At 35.3% G+C, this 16,707-nt stretch overlaps 2 protein-coding genes and 1 long non-coding RNA gene across 5 annotated transcripts in view; 1 reads left to right on the forward strand and 2 right to left on the reverse strand.

Moving 5' to 3' along the window:
• Positions 1 to 5,189, reverse strand: part of jak1 (Janus kinase 1) — a 39,772-nt gene extending 34,583 nt beyond the window's left edge. Inside the window, exon 1 of the mRNA XM_015038337.1 lies at positions 4,928 to 5,189. The gene's annotated coding sequence lies outside the window, so the exon portion shown is untranslated. The remainder of the gene's footprint in view (positions 1 to 4,927) is intronic.
• ak4 (adenylate kinase 4) overlaps positions 1 to 16,707 on the forward strand; it is a 33,429-nt gene that overhangs the window by 5,073 nt on the left and 11,649 nt on the right. Inside the window, exons 1-2 of one of the 3 annotated variants that reach the window (XM_015038342.1) lie at positions 15,637 to 15,996; positions 16,186 to 16,330. In XM_015038342.1, coding sequence (XP_014893828.1) covers positions 16,189 to 16,330 — 142 coding nt within the window. In that variant the 5' untranslated portion in view covers positions 15,637 to 15,996; positions 16,186 to 16,188. Of the gene's footprint in view, positions 1 to 15,636; positions 15,997 to 16,182; positions 16,331 to 16,707 lie in introns of those variants that run through there. The other 2 variants (XM_015038339.1, XM_015038341.1) reach the window with 2 other exon arrangements.
• Positions 11,560 to 12,817, reverse strand: LOC106951070 (uncharacterized). Its single transcript, XR_001425743.1, has 2 exons — positions 12,404 to 12,817; positions 11,560 to 11,778 (listed from the first exon to the last, which is right to left on the reverse strand). It is a non-coding gene; the product is annotated as an uncharacterized LOC106951070 (long non-coding RNA).

Genomic DNA, 16,707 nt, shown 5'->3' on the forward strand with positions numbered 1-16,707 from the left:
AGTTTTAGTGTAGTTCTGGTTAAGCAAATACTGATACTAAAGGCATCCCTTCTAAACTTCCAGCTAATGGTAACGCTTCTCTCTGACTAGCAGTGTTGTAGATAAATAAAATAAAAACTAAATAACACTAAATAAAACAGCTGTTCTAGCTATATTCAGAAAAAAATCATAATTTGTTAATTTTTCTTTAATTCAGCTCTTAATTGGGCTTTTCTTGCTGCCTGAGCCTGACAGAAAAAAAACATGAAACCACACAGTTTTTTATATTTCAATGACATTTTATAGAAAAACATTACATAAAAAGGGAAAATAATCAACTATACTCCATGCATTCCTATTGAAGAATACCTAATACACTATGTATAATTTTCTCCAGTTGATCAATAATGTTGTTATTGTGCAGTTACAACCTCACAAAAAAAGAAAGGAATAAAAAGTGAGATTTTACGCAGCTGCCCTGTTCACTGATATGTCTGGATGATGCAGTCGTTGCAGGCAATGAGCAGATCAGAGGACAACGCTCATCTGAACTACACCGGCTCTGCCTGCCAACAATGCAAACTGCTGTATACGCTAAAACGTTCAATCTCTATCACCTGCAGTGCTGTTTGCTGAAGCCACTTATTTGAGCTAAAATTAGCACTTGGATGTGCAGCACAACCAATATGCAAACAGGCAGGAACCATCAGTTTTAATCAACAGAACAGGTCTAGAGGTGCTGGACTCAGTTGGTAGAGCACACGCACCATACGCAGAGGCTATAGTTCTCAATGTGGTTATCAAAGGTTCAAATCCTGGTTTCAGGCCATTTGATGCACGTTTTCCCCTCAATTTCCCCGTAAGAATGTGTTAAGAGTGCTGTTATACTTTGTGGTGTTAAAGGTATCAAAGAGAAATCTGAATCAGCTAAAATCAGTATCAGCAGATCAAAGCTTTACAAAAAGAAAAGGGACCATCCTTCAACAAACCTGCTGTGAAGCCACAACTTGTGTGAGGCGCTATATAGATCTGCTGCTTTGCAGATTTTGCAGTGATCTGAGGCAAAGGCCTTGGTAGTGCCAACACAGGGAAATGAAACTGGCATAAGGGTTATAAACAGTTTTTATTTTGCTTACAAGTGGGAAGAGAACTAAATACAAGATTGACATCAAAGTATTGGCACCTTCTGTTATGACAAGATCGCTGACCAGGAAAGCTATCAATTTACCATTTGTTCAAACACTTTATAAGCCATTTCCTGGCATTCACAGGGGTGAGAGACCATAGCCAACCGTGAATACTTCATACCCCCTCTAAAAACACTTATAATCATCTATTTGAACAATTCAAACATCAAATATATATTAATATGCAATTATATTAACAGTGGAAACCGTCTTAAGACTATAGCAGTAGCTAGCATCCATAGTTTTCCTTATCTCCACTCTTAGGGGTACAGCCAATCAGCACCCAGGAAAATGAACGGTGTTCCTACAAACTGTATATAGCTTTGTGCCAAAGGACTTCAGCTTCTTAAGCTTCATTTTCTTGTGCATATTTTAGATATTATCTAAGAAATTTTCTGAACAGCAAATAGGCACGGGCCCAATAGACGTAAAAGACCTCCATCTTGACTAATATGTGACACACATCTGTCTGCTAGTAAGCATTCAGCAGCAGAACATGACTAATTCAACGTTTAAAGTCTCAGTTGGCTGCCGTGCAGTTTATTCGTCCAGAAAAGCTAGAAGAATTAGTTTTTGCAGTAAGAGATCTGGGGGATTTGTACTCAAACTGTTAACCCCACAACACCAGCTCAAATGACAAAATGCAGAATCTGAAAAAGGTGAATTGATACTTTTTATCTTTGTTGAAGGGACATTTGTAGAAACATTTGCAAAAGATAAAAAGTGCTGCCTGAGCTGTCCAAATGGCTTCCAAATAGCAAATAGTGGAGGGTAGTCTTGTTCTTAATGGATGTGTACAAAAGAGAAATTATATCTCTTTTATGCAATACTATTAGATTGTAAGGTCTAAGGGTATTACAACCACTGACTGAACAGTAGAGTTGCCCAAATATATACTAATTAAAAGAAAAACACGTAAGGTGTAAATTAACATACCTTGTTGTTCTGTGGATAAACCTAAAAAGCTTATATAAATATGATCATATGCCAGAAAAGTCCATTTTTAAAACATGTAATACTTTAGAATCAATAAGCTTGACACAGCAACTTCCTGTTAAATGTTCCCAATATGAATATAACCTTAGTTTGAGGCTTGGAATAGAACACAGTCGAGCACAAGACCAGACCTTTAGTGTTTCCCTGGCACTGAAAATGAAATGTGAAGCCATTTTTCAATAAAAGTCCTACACATTGAGAAATGGGCAAATAACAGTATGGAGATTTGCAAAGTCACTTGCTGCCCATACACATCATTTTTGCTAACCTTTTAGGACTGTAATTAGTGCAAGGAATGTACTAGGATAAACTACAAGAGAAAATAAAGCACTGAAAAAATATATGTTAAAATTAAAAAGCACTGGCTGATTGTTGTGGTACTGGAAAAAGGAAAATGTTCTTCTTTTAGATTGTAGTAGATTCATTACTGATTACAATATTCAACAATAATAGAACTCTTTTGGTCATTTCCCCCAATTTTATGCAATCCAATACATCAGTTGTTATATTATGAAACCAGAAATACAGCAAGTATCTTTCTGAACAAATAAAACGCATGTCATACATCAGGCAACAAAAGGAAAGCATTTTACTCCCAAAATATCAATCGCTCCCCACACTCCCTTATGCCTTGGTAAGTGTTCCTTTAAAGCATTTTATCAATTCAGTGAATATAAACCACAACCAATGGTCTTTTCAGTGTACTAAAACCGAGAAAGTTTGATTCAAATCAGATCACATTCTATCATATTCAAATTGAATCCATTAGGTCTACATCAATCCAAACATGCTGCAGTTTTATCTGAACAGATTTAATACCTTCTGCTACTTAGTAAAGCCATGCAACTGTCAATCCTCCTTAGTGTAAAAACGGTCATGAAAAGCATACATTAAATAAAGTTCTCACAGGTCTCGATGCCACTGTGAAAACAGCTTCAGTTGATGACAACTATGTTGATTCAAGTCCAAAAAAATGGACTTGAATTAGGATTAAAAGATTTGATATACAGTGATATAAAAATCCAACTAAAATATTAAAGCATGGCAACAGTGTAAAATTACTGGGGCTGCATGTCACGCCATTTTATGATACCCAGCAATTTACTGTTTTACAATGTTGTGCTGATCACTTTCCTGTCTTTGTACCATGACCATAGGTGTCTTGAAAGGCCTACATAAATAAAATATAAACATGTAAGCAATTTATTTCTGTAATTTCCATATAATTTATATACATTTTATATTTGTGTGTAAAAATCAAAATAAGAATAAAGTATTTGTTAAGTTTAATTTTAAGTCTACTAGGTGAATGTCAGTGGGGTGAAAAAATGTAATTGAATTAAATTTCATTTTTTAAACATACTACTTGTATGTTTAACAGTACAACTTATGTTGTAAGCGTGTATGTAACAAATATCAAATAAAATGTTTTATTTGATTTAAAAACATTAACAACAATAATCACTGTCTTGAAACATGAACAAAACAAACTATTTTGTTTAAAAAATTTGTTTAAACACTTACGGATCTTAAAACAATAATGTTCATTTTGAGTTTTCATCAGATTATGTGAAAATGTGGAACAAATTGTCTAACTTGAGAGCTGCTAAACCAATGAAATGAAAAAAACAGCAGAGAGAAAATATTTTTGCTGAAGCTGTAATATCTTAGATGGCAGTTTTCTTTAACACATTATAAAAAAAAATCTGTCTGTGTTCATGTTCATTGTTTAATTTCACAACTAAAAAATGACATATTGTCTGCCCAACTAAATCAAAATTATTTTAAAAACTATATAAAAAAGGAGACCCATATTTTTCCTGACAAGGAATTATATTAAAGTCTATATAAACAATATCTAACGGACAAAAAATATATATTTTACACAATGCTGCTTCTTTCCTAGTAATGAGGTTGTCAAACTCCAACTTACAAAACCGCCCACGCTTCACTGGCATTTTTTGGTCTGGGGTTTTTTTTTTTTTTTTTTTTTTTTTTTGCGCTTCCAGTCAATGTTATCCGTCTCAGTTGTAAATGTTTATCAAAATGGAACTAATTTTAAAACTGAAGACAGAAACAGAAAAGATATAATAAACTACTTAAAAGGGATCAAAATGATATTTAATAAGAATTAAATAAAAACATTTTTCTTTACAGTTTAATTTAAATGTCATATTGCTGCCTCTTTCATTATAGGATTGAGATAGAGGGTAAAGTAAAACCAACAGAGCATTTATAACTATGTATGGAAAGTAATACATTTCAGTCACAAAACATCATTCCCATAAGCTGAATTTTTGTGTAGCCATCTCAAAATAAAAAAATAAAGCAAAAACATATTTATATTTTAGACAGGATTGTAATGTAACAATGCATACCTATGACAGGGTGGAGTGAATTTTCAACATTTGTTTTCACTTTCAAATTGTATAATTTTACACAACTAAAAACCTAACTGTAATAAACCCAGAATTCAATTCTTCACACCTTCTCTGAAATATGGATTGTCAACATTTGCTGTCTGCAGATATTCAGGAAAAAAGGTTAACCGTGCATGAAGACGTTATCTGCCTTCAGAGCAGAGAAAATGGACGGAGTGATCGAAAGTAGATTTGTTAGCTAACCTTAGCTTATTGGCGTGTTAGATAGCAAGGTTCTAACAAAGCAATAAAGGGGAAAGAGAGATAACGTGTGGGTGTTTTCAACTGACAAAAAGTCATCGGCTATTTCCATTGGAAACATTAAATAAACTGACATTTACTCACCTAAAGAGCTTCGCCAGTATGGCAAGTTACTTCCTTTCGTTTAGTAGTACATTTGTTAAGACGATTCGACGGAGTTTATGCTTTTCTCAGCGGCTTTCCTGTATCCGTTTTCATCGGTTTGATTCGAAAACCTGCTCCCAATATATTTCCGTATCCAAATAGATGAATATCGAAGGTTGTTTTAATATTGGGTAGTCAATTGAAGACTCAGAAGCGTTCCTCACCGACTGCTATCCCTTCCTGACAACTAACAACCCTTTCCCGAAAGTTACGCAGTAGCTGGCCGTGAAACTCCGCTGCTGATTGGCTAATACACCCGTCAATCACGGTGACGACATTAACCCTTTAAACAGAGAAACTCGTTGAAAACCTTGATTTTTAAAGCTATTTGCACTTTTTAACGACAACCAGTATTCAAACAGCTGTTCAATCAGCTGTTTACAAAAGCATAAATTAATAATGATAAAACAAAATACTAATAAAAAACAAACACTGAGTATATTCAGTCAAGTAACTTTACAAATGAACATTCTGGCTTTACTAAACATACCTTATACCAGGGGTTCCCAAAATTTTTCTCCTGCGCCCCCTCCAGTGATTTCCAAACATTTTCTGCCCCCCCTATGGATTACTCGTTAAACGACGTGTGCGAGGGGTGGGGGGGGGGGAGAGGATTCTTAGAGACTCCCTGACTCTAAGAAGGCGGTGGAGAGGGGGAGGGGAGGGGGGCGAAATGAATGTATGTAGCTGAACATAGACAACATGGGTACCCTACAGGCTACTTATTAAGCTTGATATTAGCTAGTCATCTTTTAGCTAACTTCACCTGCATCCAACAGCTTTACTCAACAGTCTGTTAGTTTGGGAGAAAAACTGTGAAAAGTTCTTTGCGTTTTGCTGGTTTGCTGCCATGATTCTAACACAAACCTGCGTAGCTTTGCACAGCAGCAGCAGGTCTCCTTCTGCTGCACAGGTGTAAACCCAGCGCGAGTGTTGTCGCGCTCATGTTGCGTTTAAAGGCGGTTCGGAAAAACAGGTTACCACATGTTAACAACGGATTAAACAGTTTTAACTGCTGATAAAAGTGACAGAGGACACAGATATGGGAAGTGTGGAAGCCCCTACTGCATCAAATTGACGTAGGAATAACAGAGAGTTGGCCATTCTAAGGTGAAAACCCAGCGCATACAGGGTTCATGTTTTTTTTAATTTTTTTTTTCATCCAGACGGCTTCCTGCCCCCTCCAACCCCCCTGCAATGGGACGGCGCCCACCCTAGGGGGCGCGCCCCACAGTTTGGGAACCTCTGCCCTATACTAATTCCAAAGAATATTGTAGATTTTACATTCTGCTCTTTATAAATTAATACAAGGGGGAGTTAATATGATTTTTTAAAAATAGTCAGGCTGTCTCCTTAGGCAGCCAGTCTGCAGTTGGCTCTTTAACAAGACATGATTCTTAAACCTCCCCAGTTTTAAGACAGCTGGAGCCTTAGCTCTTTGAGATAATACATTTTTCCAAAACACTGAATTAGTTCCTCTTCTAAGCAGGAAAAACTGCATCATACTTTTTTACATGCAGTTGTCTTGCAGTGTGCAGCAACATGTAGATTAGGGTTAGTGATTAATGAAACCGATGTATACTCTGTTTTTTGCAGTAACTTTTCATTATTTTTGTAAATAGTTTTCTGTTTTTCTGTGCAGAAATATACATATATTGCACATTTATTAATTATCCTTCTCAGTTGTTCATTTCTGAGCTTGTAATTTTTAATAACAGTAGAGCATTTTTTTCTTACATTGTAAAGTTGCTTTTACTGTAAAGTCTCTTATTCTAAGAGATTTTACAGTAAAAGCATGCTTCCATTTACCTTGCTGCTGGTACACCGGAATTTTTGTACTGTGTGACAAATGAAGGATAATTCTATTCTATTCTATTCTATTCTATTCTATTCTATTCTATTCTATTCTATTCTAACAATGGCACTTTGGCTTCAGTAAGAAAAACTTTGGGATGCCTTGATACCCAGCACACCATTAATTCCAACATTTCTTTTCCTGGCCATGCCATTTAACTTTGCCTGGTGACAAAGATGCATCATCATCATTTCAAAAGATTACTACACCTTCGTCTGGTGGAATTACTTCCAAAAATGTTCAAACATGTTCATCGCCATTTGTCCATTTACTATAATGACCTTCATTTGCTTTGCTCTTCACTTGACAATCAGCCCCATATCATCAATATCTTTGGGAACCTGCTGGCTTTCCTCAGGTGGCCATAAGTTCCAGAAGAACAGAGGGTCAACTAAATAAACTTGAATAATGTCAAAAAGTTAAGTTTGAACTGTGAGTTTGAGAACAAAAACTTTTACTTTAGACTTTAGTATGTATTCATAAAGTTCCCCAGTCTGACCTTTGTGTAAATCAATACTAGTAATTTTCCTGGTGACGTAAAGACTTACCATATCTTATAACTAGCAAGTTGAACAAATAAAAAAAATCACTACAATGGACTTTTGCACAGAAAAAAATTAAGTAATGAGGGGTTGTTAATCATCTTTTCCATCCCATAGGTGAGAAATCATCAAGGAAGATCTTCCAGGGCTTTTGCCTTAGTAATTTAAAACATATTTGTGGTTATGTTAGATGTCACAAGGTAACGTCCTATTCATTGAGTGCATTTGTAAAACTTTAAATATAAATACCATAAATTCCTGTAAATTTGGCAGGTTAGAAACTATATCCTAAATCTGGTTAAAGATTTCCTCTATTTTTGCTTGAATGTCATTAAAAAATCTTCAGCAATAGTTGTCAGAGACACAGTGTTGTTTCATTATGTCCGTATTCCATTTTAAAAGGTCACTAACAGGAAATATAGAACATTGCCATTAATGAGTCACAGATGTATAAAAATGAAGATTGGTTCTCTTTTAAAAACTGAGCAAGTCAAATTTATGTGTGATATCACAAAAAGTGAAAATAAAGAATTAGAACAAATAAAAACCAAGAAAATTATAAGTTCTTTACTGTGATGAGTTTGGCTTATCTATTCCTACAAGTTTTTCAACTCTTTTACTAGCAGAAAATGATTTATTAGATTAATTAATGATACTAGATGAGTTTGAATCTGCTAGTTGTCTTAATCTTGTGACAGACTGATTTCCTTGTATGGCTTCTCTCGGTCATCTGGATAAGCTGCAGCCCTACAACTTCCTCATTAAAGCCATAAAAATGAAACAAAAGCGTCAGTGGTGTCCTGACACAACGAAATGGATTTCCATGTAACCAAATTAACACAAGCATAATTCTGTAACTTAAGAGGATGTTTTGTAATATCTAGGGTTGGGAATAAAAAGGCTGTTGACCTTTTGAACTACACACTGTCATACATCTTAATTTTAGATTGTGTTAATATCTAGTAATAAAATCAGAATGATCTGCAGATCACTTTGTGGAGAATTAAACATCTCATTCTGGTCCAAAAGTTCTTTATGATATTATCAAAGTAATCACAACTCTATTCATAATTTCTTTTTCTTTTCTTTTTTTTTCAGAATTTATGGCATCACAATCATAAAACTTGATATTTTGTAGGGATTTTACATAAAAGACAAAGTAATGCACAACCGTGAAGTAGAAGATGCAGAAAGATGACGTGGTTCAGTCGTAGAATTAAATATGATAAGGGAGAGCTGAATAATATGTATAATACATATACATATACATATTTATGTATACAATGCATATATAATATACACATAATACATATATGTATATAAAATATTATATATGTATAAAAAGTACGTATTCTATATTACATATAATTTATATAATTATATAACATATAATTTATATTTACAAAAACCTTTTAAAACTATAATTTTCTTTCCATTGTTTTGCAGTTATGCAATACTTTAAGTTGGTCATTAATATTTCAATGAAATACATTTGCTTGTAATGTTTGTGGTGAAAAGTTGACAAAATGGGGGAAAATAAAAATTTGGTTAATGAAAGCCAGAATAAATGAGGTTCAATTAAACAAAATGGAAAATTTGTTATATGTTTGCATTGTCTTTCCCCTCCCCCTTTTAGTCAAAGTGGAACAGTTTACCAGATGACATCACTGCAGCAGATAACTGTGTGAGTCATCTGGTATCCACTCCCAGCAACATGTAGGGAATGCACATGTGGTAAATGAATCTACTTGTCTTCCTGCATCGAAAGAACAAAGTCCTGAAAGTTCCTCATAAGATAACAGAAGACCAGTTTGTGTCAGAGAGGGACTGCCCACATCCCACAACACAGCAGCAACTCGTTGCTTTTTACGAAAGGAAGTGTAAAGAAGAAAATCCCCCTCAAACTGATCCTGGACACTAATGACAAATTAACTTTTAGAAGCTAATAGTACTGTAGTGTATCATTATTTAAGGCGTGTGTGGTGGCTTTCTTTTTGGAGATAATAGCTCACTTAACAACTGTGAAATTTACTTGACTTTTGGATTTAGCTGTCAAAAAATGTCCTCCACCGCAAAGTGTCATGTTATCACATGACTCTGAGTAAGAAAAACATTCGGCTCGAAGCACGATTAGCTGATTGGGGTTAGTGCGAGACAAAAACAAAACATATATCATGACTCCTGAGGGGATTTCCACAACCTATCAACACTGTGTATCCTTTCAGTAAAAAACACAACTAATGACAGGTGCAGAGTAACCTTCAGACCAAAACATGACTCAGATGAGTTTTAAAAATATTTTCCAGCCTTAAAATTTATAGAAAAATATCATATGGTTTGATTATTCTGATGTACTGACATGTACAAATTTATTGGCCATGCCACAAACATATGCACATTGATGGTAAATAGTGTTTTATGCAGAAAAAAAAAATAATTATTTTGTTTTGAAATTTTGCAGGAGTGTGCAAAATTATTGTTGAATGGTGATATAGAAAATCATTTTTACTTGTTTTTATAATAAAACTAGGTTTTTCACATTTTTGATCAGATAGTACTGACCTATTAGTCGACAGTGCAAACATTTGTTTTCAAATATATTATAGACGTTAAAGACAAATCAGTGCAACGGAACTGAACACGAAGAAGTGCGATGAAGCTGGAGCTCCCCCTGTTGACAGCAATGCAGAACACATCTTCAGAGCCTGGTGAGGGCAGAGCCCTCTGACCACCATTGTTTTGGTTTTATACCTACAAACTGTGAAATAAATAAATAAATAAATAAATAAATAAATAAATAAATAAATAAATAAATAAATAAATAAATAAAATTCCTGCTAGATGAAATCATACTTTATGTTAAAGCCTGAATGCTATTAGCTTTTTGCTTCTTTGACATTTAATAAATTATCTATGGATGTGATGCTTATGATATTTGTATGTTTATTTCTAGGAGACATCAGTGTTGCTCCAAAATTGAAAACTCTTGAGAAGATAATTATCGCTCAAATGTACATTTTTTTACATTTGCGTATTATTTGTGTATTTAATTGTGCACCCATTTGCAATAAGAAAAACAAGTAACCTCAAACTTGGCCTCGAAGGTGATCACTTTGCAGTGAAGAATATGAAGACGATGACATAGCCACATCTCCATCCCACCCTTTAACCTCAAGCACATGAGTTGTAACAACAGCAACTTTTAACATATGTTTATAGCTTACAATTATGTGCAATACTTTGCTTCAACTGTGGTCATTTTATGTTGCTTTACAAATAAAGTTGGTGGTATTTGTTTTAATTCTAAAGTCCCACTGTTTGCACTTTGAAACTGAATTGTTTACTTACTTTACTTGGGTACATTTGGTTGCTCTGACTGTGCGAGAATTTTTTTAATGAATTATTCTTCATTTTTCAATGAGCCCATTTATGATCTCAGAAAATATAATTAAATGAAGTTAAAATAAAGTTGTGAAAAAAGACAGAGACGTTCACTGTCGTGTTAAAACTTTTTTAATGATTTCATACAGAAAGATTTACGTATTTACAGCTCCTCACCTGCTGATCGCTGCACCAGTGTCAAGTTGGCAGCCATCCTTCAGTTATCACAGTACTGTACCTTCGATGGGGACAGCATCAGCACTGTGATAACTGAACCAGGGCAGCCTGTCAAGTCTGGAAGCATCGGTGGCCCCACTCCTTTTGTCATCGTCATGTTAGTCAGCACACTGCACAACAATAACACTGTTTGTTTGTTCCTTTTAACATAAACAACAAGTAGACAGAATTAAAAGCAGATACGAACAACATATTTCAGAAGATAACCAATGAATCTTGAGGTACACCCAAGTGATGGTGATCATAATATTAGAACATTTCAAAAGTTTTTATTCAAATATTAATATAGAAGTTAATATATAAAATCAATTAATATTAATATAGAAAAAAAATATATAGACATTCACTGTATCATTCAAGGGCAGGGCTTAGAGTGAACAACAAACATTCGAGATAAATAGCATTATAAAGGACTGTATAATAACTAACTAAACGTACGCATACATAAAAATGTAAAGGCGTGTAAACGGCTTATTGAGCTGCTGTGCTGCTGCTGTACAGAAGCCTCGTTAATGTTTTCACTTCATGTAAAACTAAAACTGGTAACGTTTCATTCCCCCCCCCTCTCCCTACTTCTCTCTACTCCTGCAGGGGCCACAGACAAACTTCTGTGTATTATTCATACCAACCACAAGGCTGAGTGACGTCAGACTTGTTATGATTCTCGTCTCGGGCTCCACCCCTTCCTGGCGCGAGACGCATCTGGAGCAGTCGGTGCGCGGCGCTGGCCCACGTCGCGACCCCGCCTCCCTTCGTCTTCGGTCCGCCCTCCTGCACTTCATGTAAACAACTCCATTAGCTCCGCAGCACAGGGCTCTGGCCAAAACGCTTCGTGTCAAACGTGGGCAACGAAGCCAACATGTGCAACAACTAAAACAGAGCGAGGCACTAAGCTCACTGTCGGGGTTCGGTACAGCACAACATTCTCACTGTCCTCAGTGATGTAGACAGAGACCCTGTGATGAAAGCGCGTCCGTGTTGCGTAAACGCTCAATGTAAATAACAGAAGAATAAAAGCCTCATAACAGCCACAGTAAAGCAACCCTCATGATACGTGTACTAATTATAAGGAAAGCAGGAGAACTGCCTAGGCTTGTTGCTGCTCTTTATTAAAAAGGAAATAAAGATGTCTAAATATAGGTTTAGCACAGTTGCTTCTTACAACTACACAACAATAACACTGTTTTCAACTATTCTAACTAAATGCTAAAGAACGAATAAATAAGAGTGCAACGCTTGCAGTGAATACTGTGGAGCCAAACGTTAACGCCCAGCATTGCACACACACCCCTTTTTTTCTGAGCAAAAACAAAACGCATGCGGTTCGATCCAAATATATAAATTTATTCCTAATTACATTCAACTTCCTTTAAATCTGTAGCACTGAAGGAGCAAACTTACCTGCAACCCACTCGTTTAATTCCCCGTGTTTACATGAATATTTTTAATGACGCAGCAAGACCACACAGAGCAACGTGATTGTCGCCATTTTTTGTTGTTATTGAATTCTTCAAAGCCATGTGACAAAAGAAAAAAGAAAAAAAACGTATCAAGATTTTAGAAGAAGCTTCCGATCACAGCGGGAAAAACTCGTTAGAAGAAAAAAAGGTTAATCTTTCGAGTTGTTTGTCTGATGGATTAGTCTGGGTTACTCCACTGACTGACGACTGGAGGCTGTGCGCAATATTTGACAGCTTCGGGACGCTGCCGCCGCCGTATGGCTCGCAACAAGTACTCACTGGATTCCTGCCGTCCGCAAATGACATCCGACTCATGCTTCGGTTTTTTTCCCTTTCTTTGCGCCTCCTGTTTGCAAAGCAACAAAAATAAAAATCTACTGACTTTATATAATAAAATCTCTGATCTTGTGAAGGCTCTGTCAACAAGTGGCAACATCTAAGAAAAGCTCACTAATATGTGAGAATCCTTAATTTACTGTCTAATTACAGGTGCATCCTAATAAGAGGTTAAAGACAAAATCATAACACAACGTGTATTTCAATGATTATGGGTTGAAACTAATAAAAGAAAATAAACGGACTTAAAAAATTAGAAAACATACAAATCATGGCGTGCAAAATTAGCAGGAAGATTGCTGACGTGACAGTTGTTCTGTTTATAGACACTAGCAGGTCCATTTCTACAGAGGCTGACAAAGTGATAAAAGAATATCAATGTAAAATTGAGTGGAAGAAAAACATGTCAAAAATGATCTTCCAGAGAATTGTGGAGCAAAACTCTTGTAAGAGTAAGAACACCTTAAGTGTTCAGAAGCCACCACACAGAACTACAGCTGTGTGGGTCTTGAGACATTGATTCAATCTCCAGTTGCTTGTGTATGTCCCAAAAACTCTTGAATGTGCTTTGTTTTATAATTCTCTTAAGGCTGTGGCTATACCTGTTGCCTGTAAATCATTTTAGATGCCAGTTTATCTTTCCACTTCCCATTAATATTCCAGCATCCATCACTCTGAACTATTGGCTGCTTTAGCAACGATCCTTTCCAGCTTAGCTTTTGTTTTGGCCTTCTCATTGTGGAGGTCAAATTATAATGTCCAGAAAACTGTCAAGTTAACATTCTTCAACATAAACCCATATTTGAAAGCCATAATAACATTAAAAATCTGTTTTGTTATATTTAACTTTTAAAAGAAAATGGACATTTGGGTTTCATTCCATGTAAACCATAGTCACTAAAGTTAGCAGAAAATAACACTCATTATACAAACTTCGTTTTTTAAATTTAATTTCTTAAACTGTGGTATTCTAACTTACATCGACAGCCTGAAAATGTAATCTTCGGTAGACAGCAAAAAAGATAAGCAAGCATATTCTTTGAAAACCTAAAAAATATATTTGGAAGCACAAAAGGAGTGGAAGAGATTAAATGTGTACCAAAGGTTTATCACTAAAAATGTCTCATTGCATTTTTATTAAATCTATTTCAATTATAAAATTAAACCAATATAAAGAATTTCAAATTAGTTTTTCAAAATCATAAATAAATTCAAAAGTAAACTCATTATTATTTACAATCTGTGTGAAGTAAAGGGTTCCCTGCTGGTATAATGGCCCAAAACAGAAGCTTACATTTTTGCTTCAGGCCAGCTCTGTTTAATGGTGTAATCTATAATTGATGAAGCCATTAAGGAAGAAGATGTGTGCATTTATTGGAACTTATTTTTTTTATTATTATTTATTTTATATTTTTTGTTTGTTTGTTTTGGAGATATAGGGTCTGGAATTATTTTAAATGTCTATACTTGTGATTTTGAATTAAACTGTAAGAACCTCTGCATAAGCTGTTTCATGATGTTGCTATTTAATGATTGATGTATGATCTTAATTTAAAATTTGTAGCCACATACGCCACATACATGTAATAACAGATTATAGTTACCTCAATAAAAGTTTAGACACAACATTTTGGAGAACTGTGCAATAAAATTTCACTTGAATTTAAAATAAAAGTTATTTGAAAACAAACTAACATTCTGTGCTGCATCAGCAAACTTCTATGTGTATGTAGGAGCAGCAGCTTATCTACAGCCTAGAGGAAGTGGTTTGATAAACTCATCAGTAAGGCCAGCTCTGACCCAGAGTGCCCCATTGACTCACTGCAGCAGGGGTTGGGAGACAGAAGAACTTTAACTAAAATAACATCACTGTTGGACAATGTCTCCCACCCAATGCATGAAGTCGTGACTGGATTGCAGAGTTCCTTCAGTGACATATCGCTGCATCCTCGGTGCACAAAGGAGCATTATCTTAGATTCTTCCCCTTAGCAGTTTTTAAGATTTTATAACTGTCACTGCTCCCAAATAGCATTCCTGCAGCATATATATATATATATATATATATATATATATATATATATATATATATATATATATATATATATATGTACTTCTCTAATGACGTGCTTTGACAGTTTTTTTTTATTAATTTTTTATTCATAGTTCTATGTATTGTACCTTTGTGTGAGTCCTCATGAGCCTTCTGACCTTTGATTGCTGACATCACCTGTATTTCCCCACTCCGGAGCAGTATTCTAAATTATGTTACTATTGCTAATATACTAATATGACAACAGTAGTACTAATAGTTTGAATCAATTCATTGTAATTTAATTGCACGCTAAACAAGATTTAACACGACAAAGCAAAACTAAAAACCACAAAATGGGAAACAAAATTACAAGACACAGAATGAGTTCAACTATCAAAGGGATTCTAATATTCACCATTTTAACAGTTTGATGCAGAAAGATGTGCATCAGTGTGATGGTTCTGCTGTTGATGTTCATGGGGGAAATTTTACTTGACAAAAATCAATAACCTAGTGTTTGTCTCTATTATTGTGTCATTTCCTGATGTTTTTATTCTTTTTTTCCCCCTGTAAACTATAATTTTATGAGTCTTTTTTTTTAAAATAACTTTATTATTTTTCAAAAAAATTAAATTTATCATAAAATAAATGCTAGTTGAAACACCTGCGGTTACCTTCTGTATTACTTCCTGTTGCCAATACCGTGTTCCAGTGAGAGGAAGTGACACAGACAATACCGGAAATATTACAAAGTTTTTTTTTTTCTGCCATTGTTTACGTTTGATTTTCTCTCTATTTTGTCTTATTTGGAGCTTTCGCGTTCGATTTATTGTGTTGCTATGTTACATTCCCATAATTGATTAGTAAAAATAATTCAATCACTTAACTCTCGTACTTACGTAAACTGTTTAAACTGTATTAAAAAACTACAGTAACCAGTTTGCCCAGCGAAGTAAACCCATCCGCATTTTTCCTGGATGATGCGCGCAAAAAAATAGGGCGTTGTGGAGACTCTCATTCATTCGCGGAGGACAACCTCTGTTCTTAAAGACGCAGGGAGCGACCCACGTCCACAGGAGCGAGAGAAGGAAAAGGGAAAAAAAGGCGTTTTGACTTCGTTCCTGTCCAAAAGGGGAACAGTTCCGCTGCACGCAACGAGAAGGCAGTGCGTAAAGATCCACACGATTCCACTGACACGCTAAAATATAGTTCCAAACCGTTGTTTTTGTTGTTCAAGTGTGCAGCAGAATACAAATTTCTGGTGCTTCTGGTGCAAACCTAAATCTGGAGCATCTCTTACACCTTAAATACTTTTTTTTTTTTTTACATTGTGAACTCTTTGTTATTGTAGCAGGATATGGCCAAGCTTTTGCGTGCTGCTGTTTTGGGTCCACCGGGATCTGGAAAAGGCACGATCTGCAAGAGGATTGCACACAGCTTTGGCCTGCAGTACCTGTCCAGTGGCCACTTTCTACGCGAGGGTATAGCAGCCAACACAGGTAAGAAAGCCAAAACAACTCTTAAGTGGTGACAACAGGAAGAGTCTACCCAAAATTAGTTATTTTCTCTGGTCTTTCGCAATGTGGGGGGTTTCCACTACAATGATAATATAATTTGGGGAAAAATCGGGCAGATATTGTTAAAGAAAACTTCAAAATAAAAATAAAAACTTTAAGGGGACATACTCGTTGTTTGTTTTGCTAGTTTAAGAAGAAATTACTACTTGACTTAACAGCTGCAGCAAGTCCCTGGCACCACAGCAGCACTCAAAACAAGCAAAAAAAAAAAAAAAAAAAAAAAAAAAAAAAACCTGGTCCTTTTTGGTTTTCACAAGATTTTTGGGCTGTTTTTACATTTTTTAAAAAATGTCCCCCTC

Source organism: Poecilia latipinna, unplaced genomic scaffold, assembly GCF_001443285.1.
Source record: "Poecilia latipinna isolate Pla-1442-1.1 unplaced genomic scaffold, P_latipinna-1.0 Scaffold438, whole genome shotgun sequence".
Taxonomy (NCBI): domain Eukaryota; kingdom Metazoa; phylum Chordata; class Actinopteri; order Cyprinodontiformes; family Poeciliidae; genus Poecilia; species Poecilia latipinna.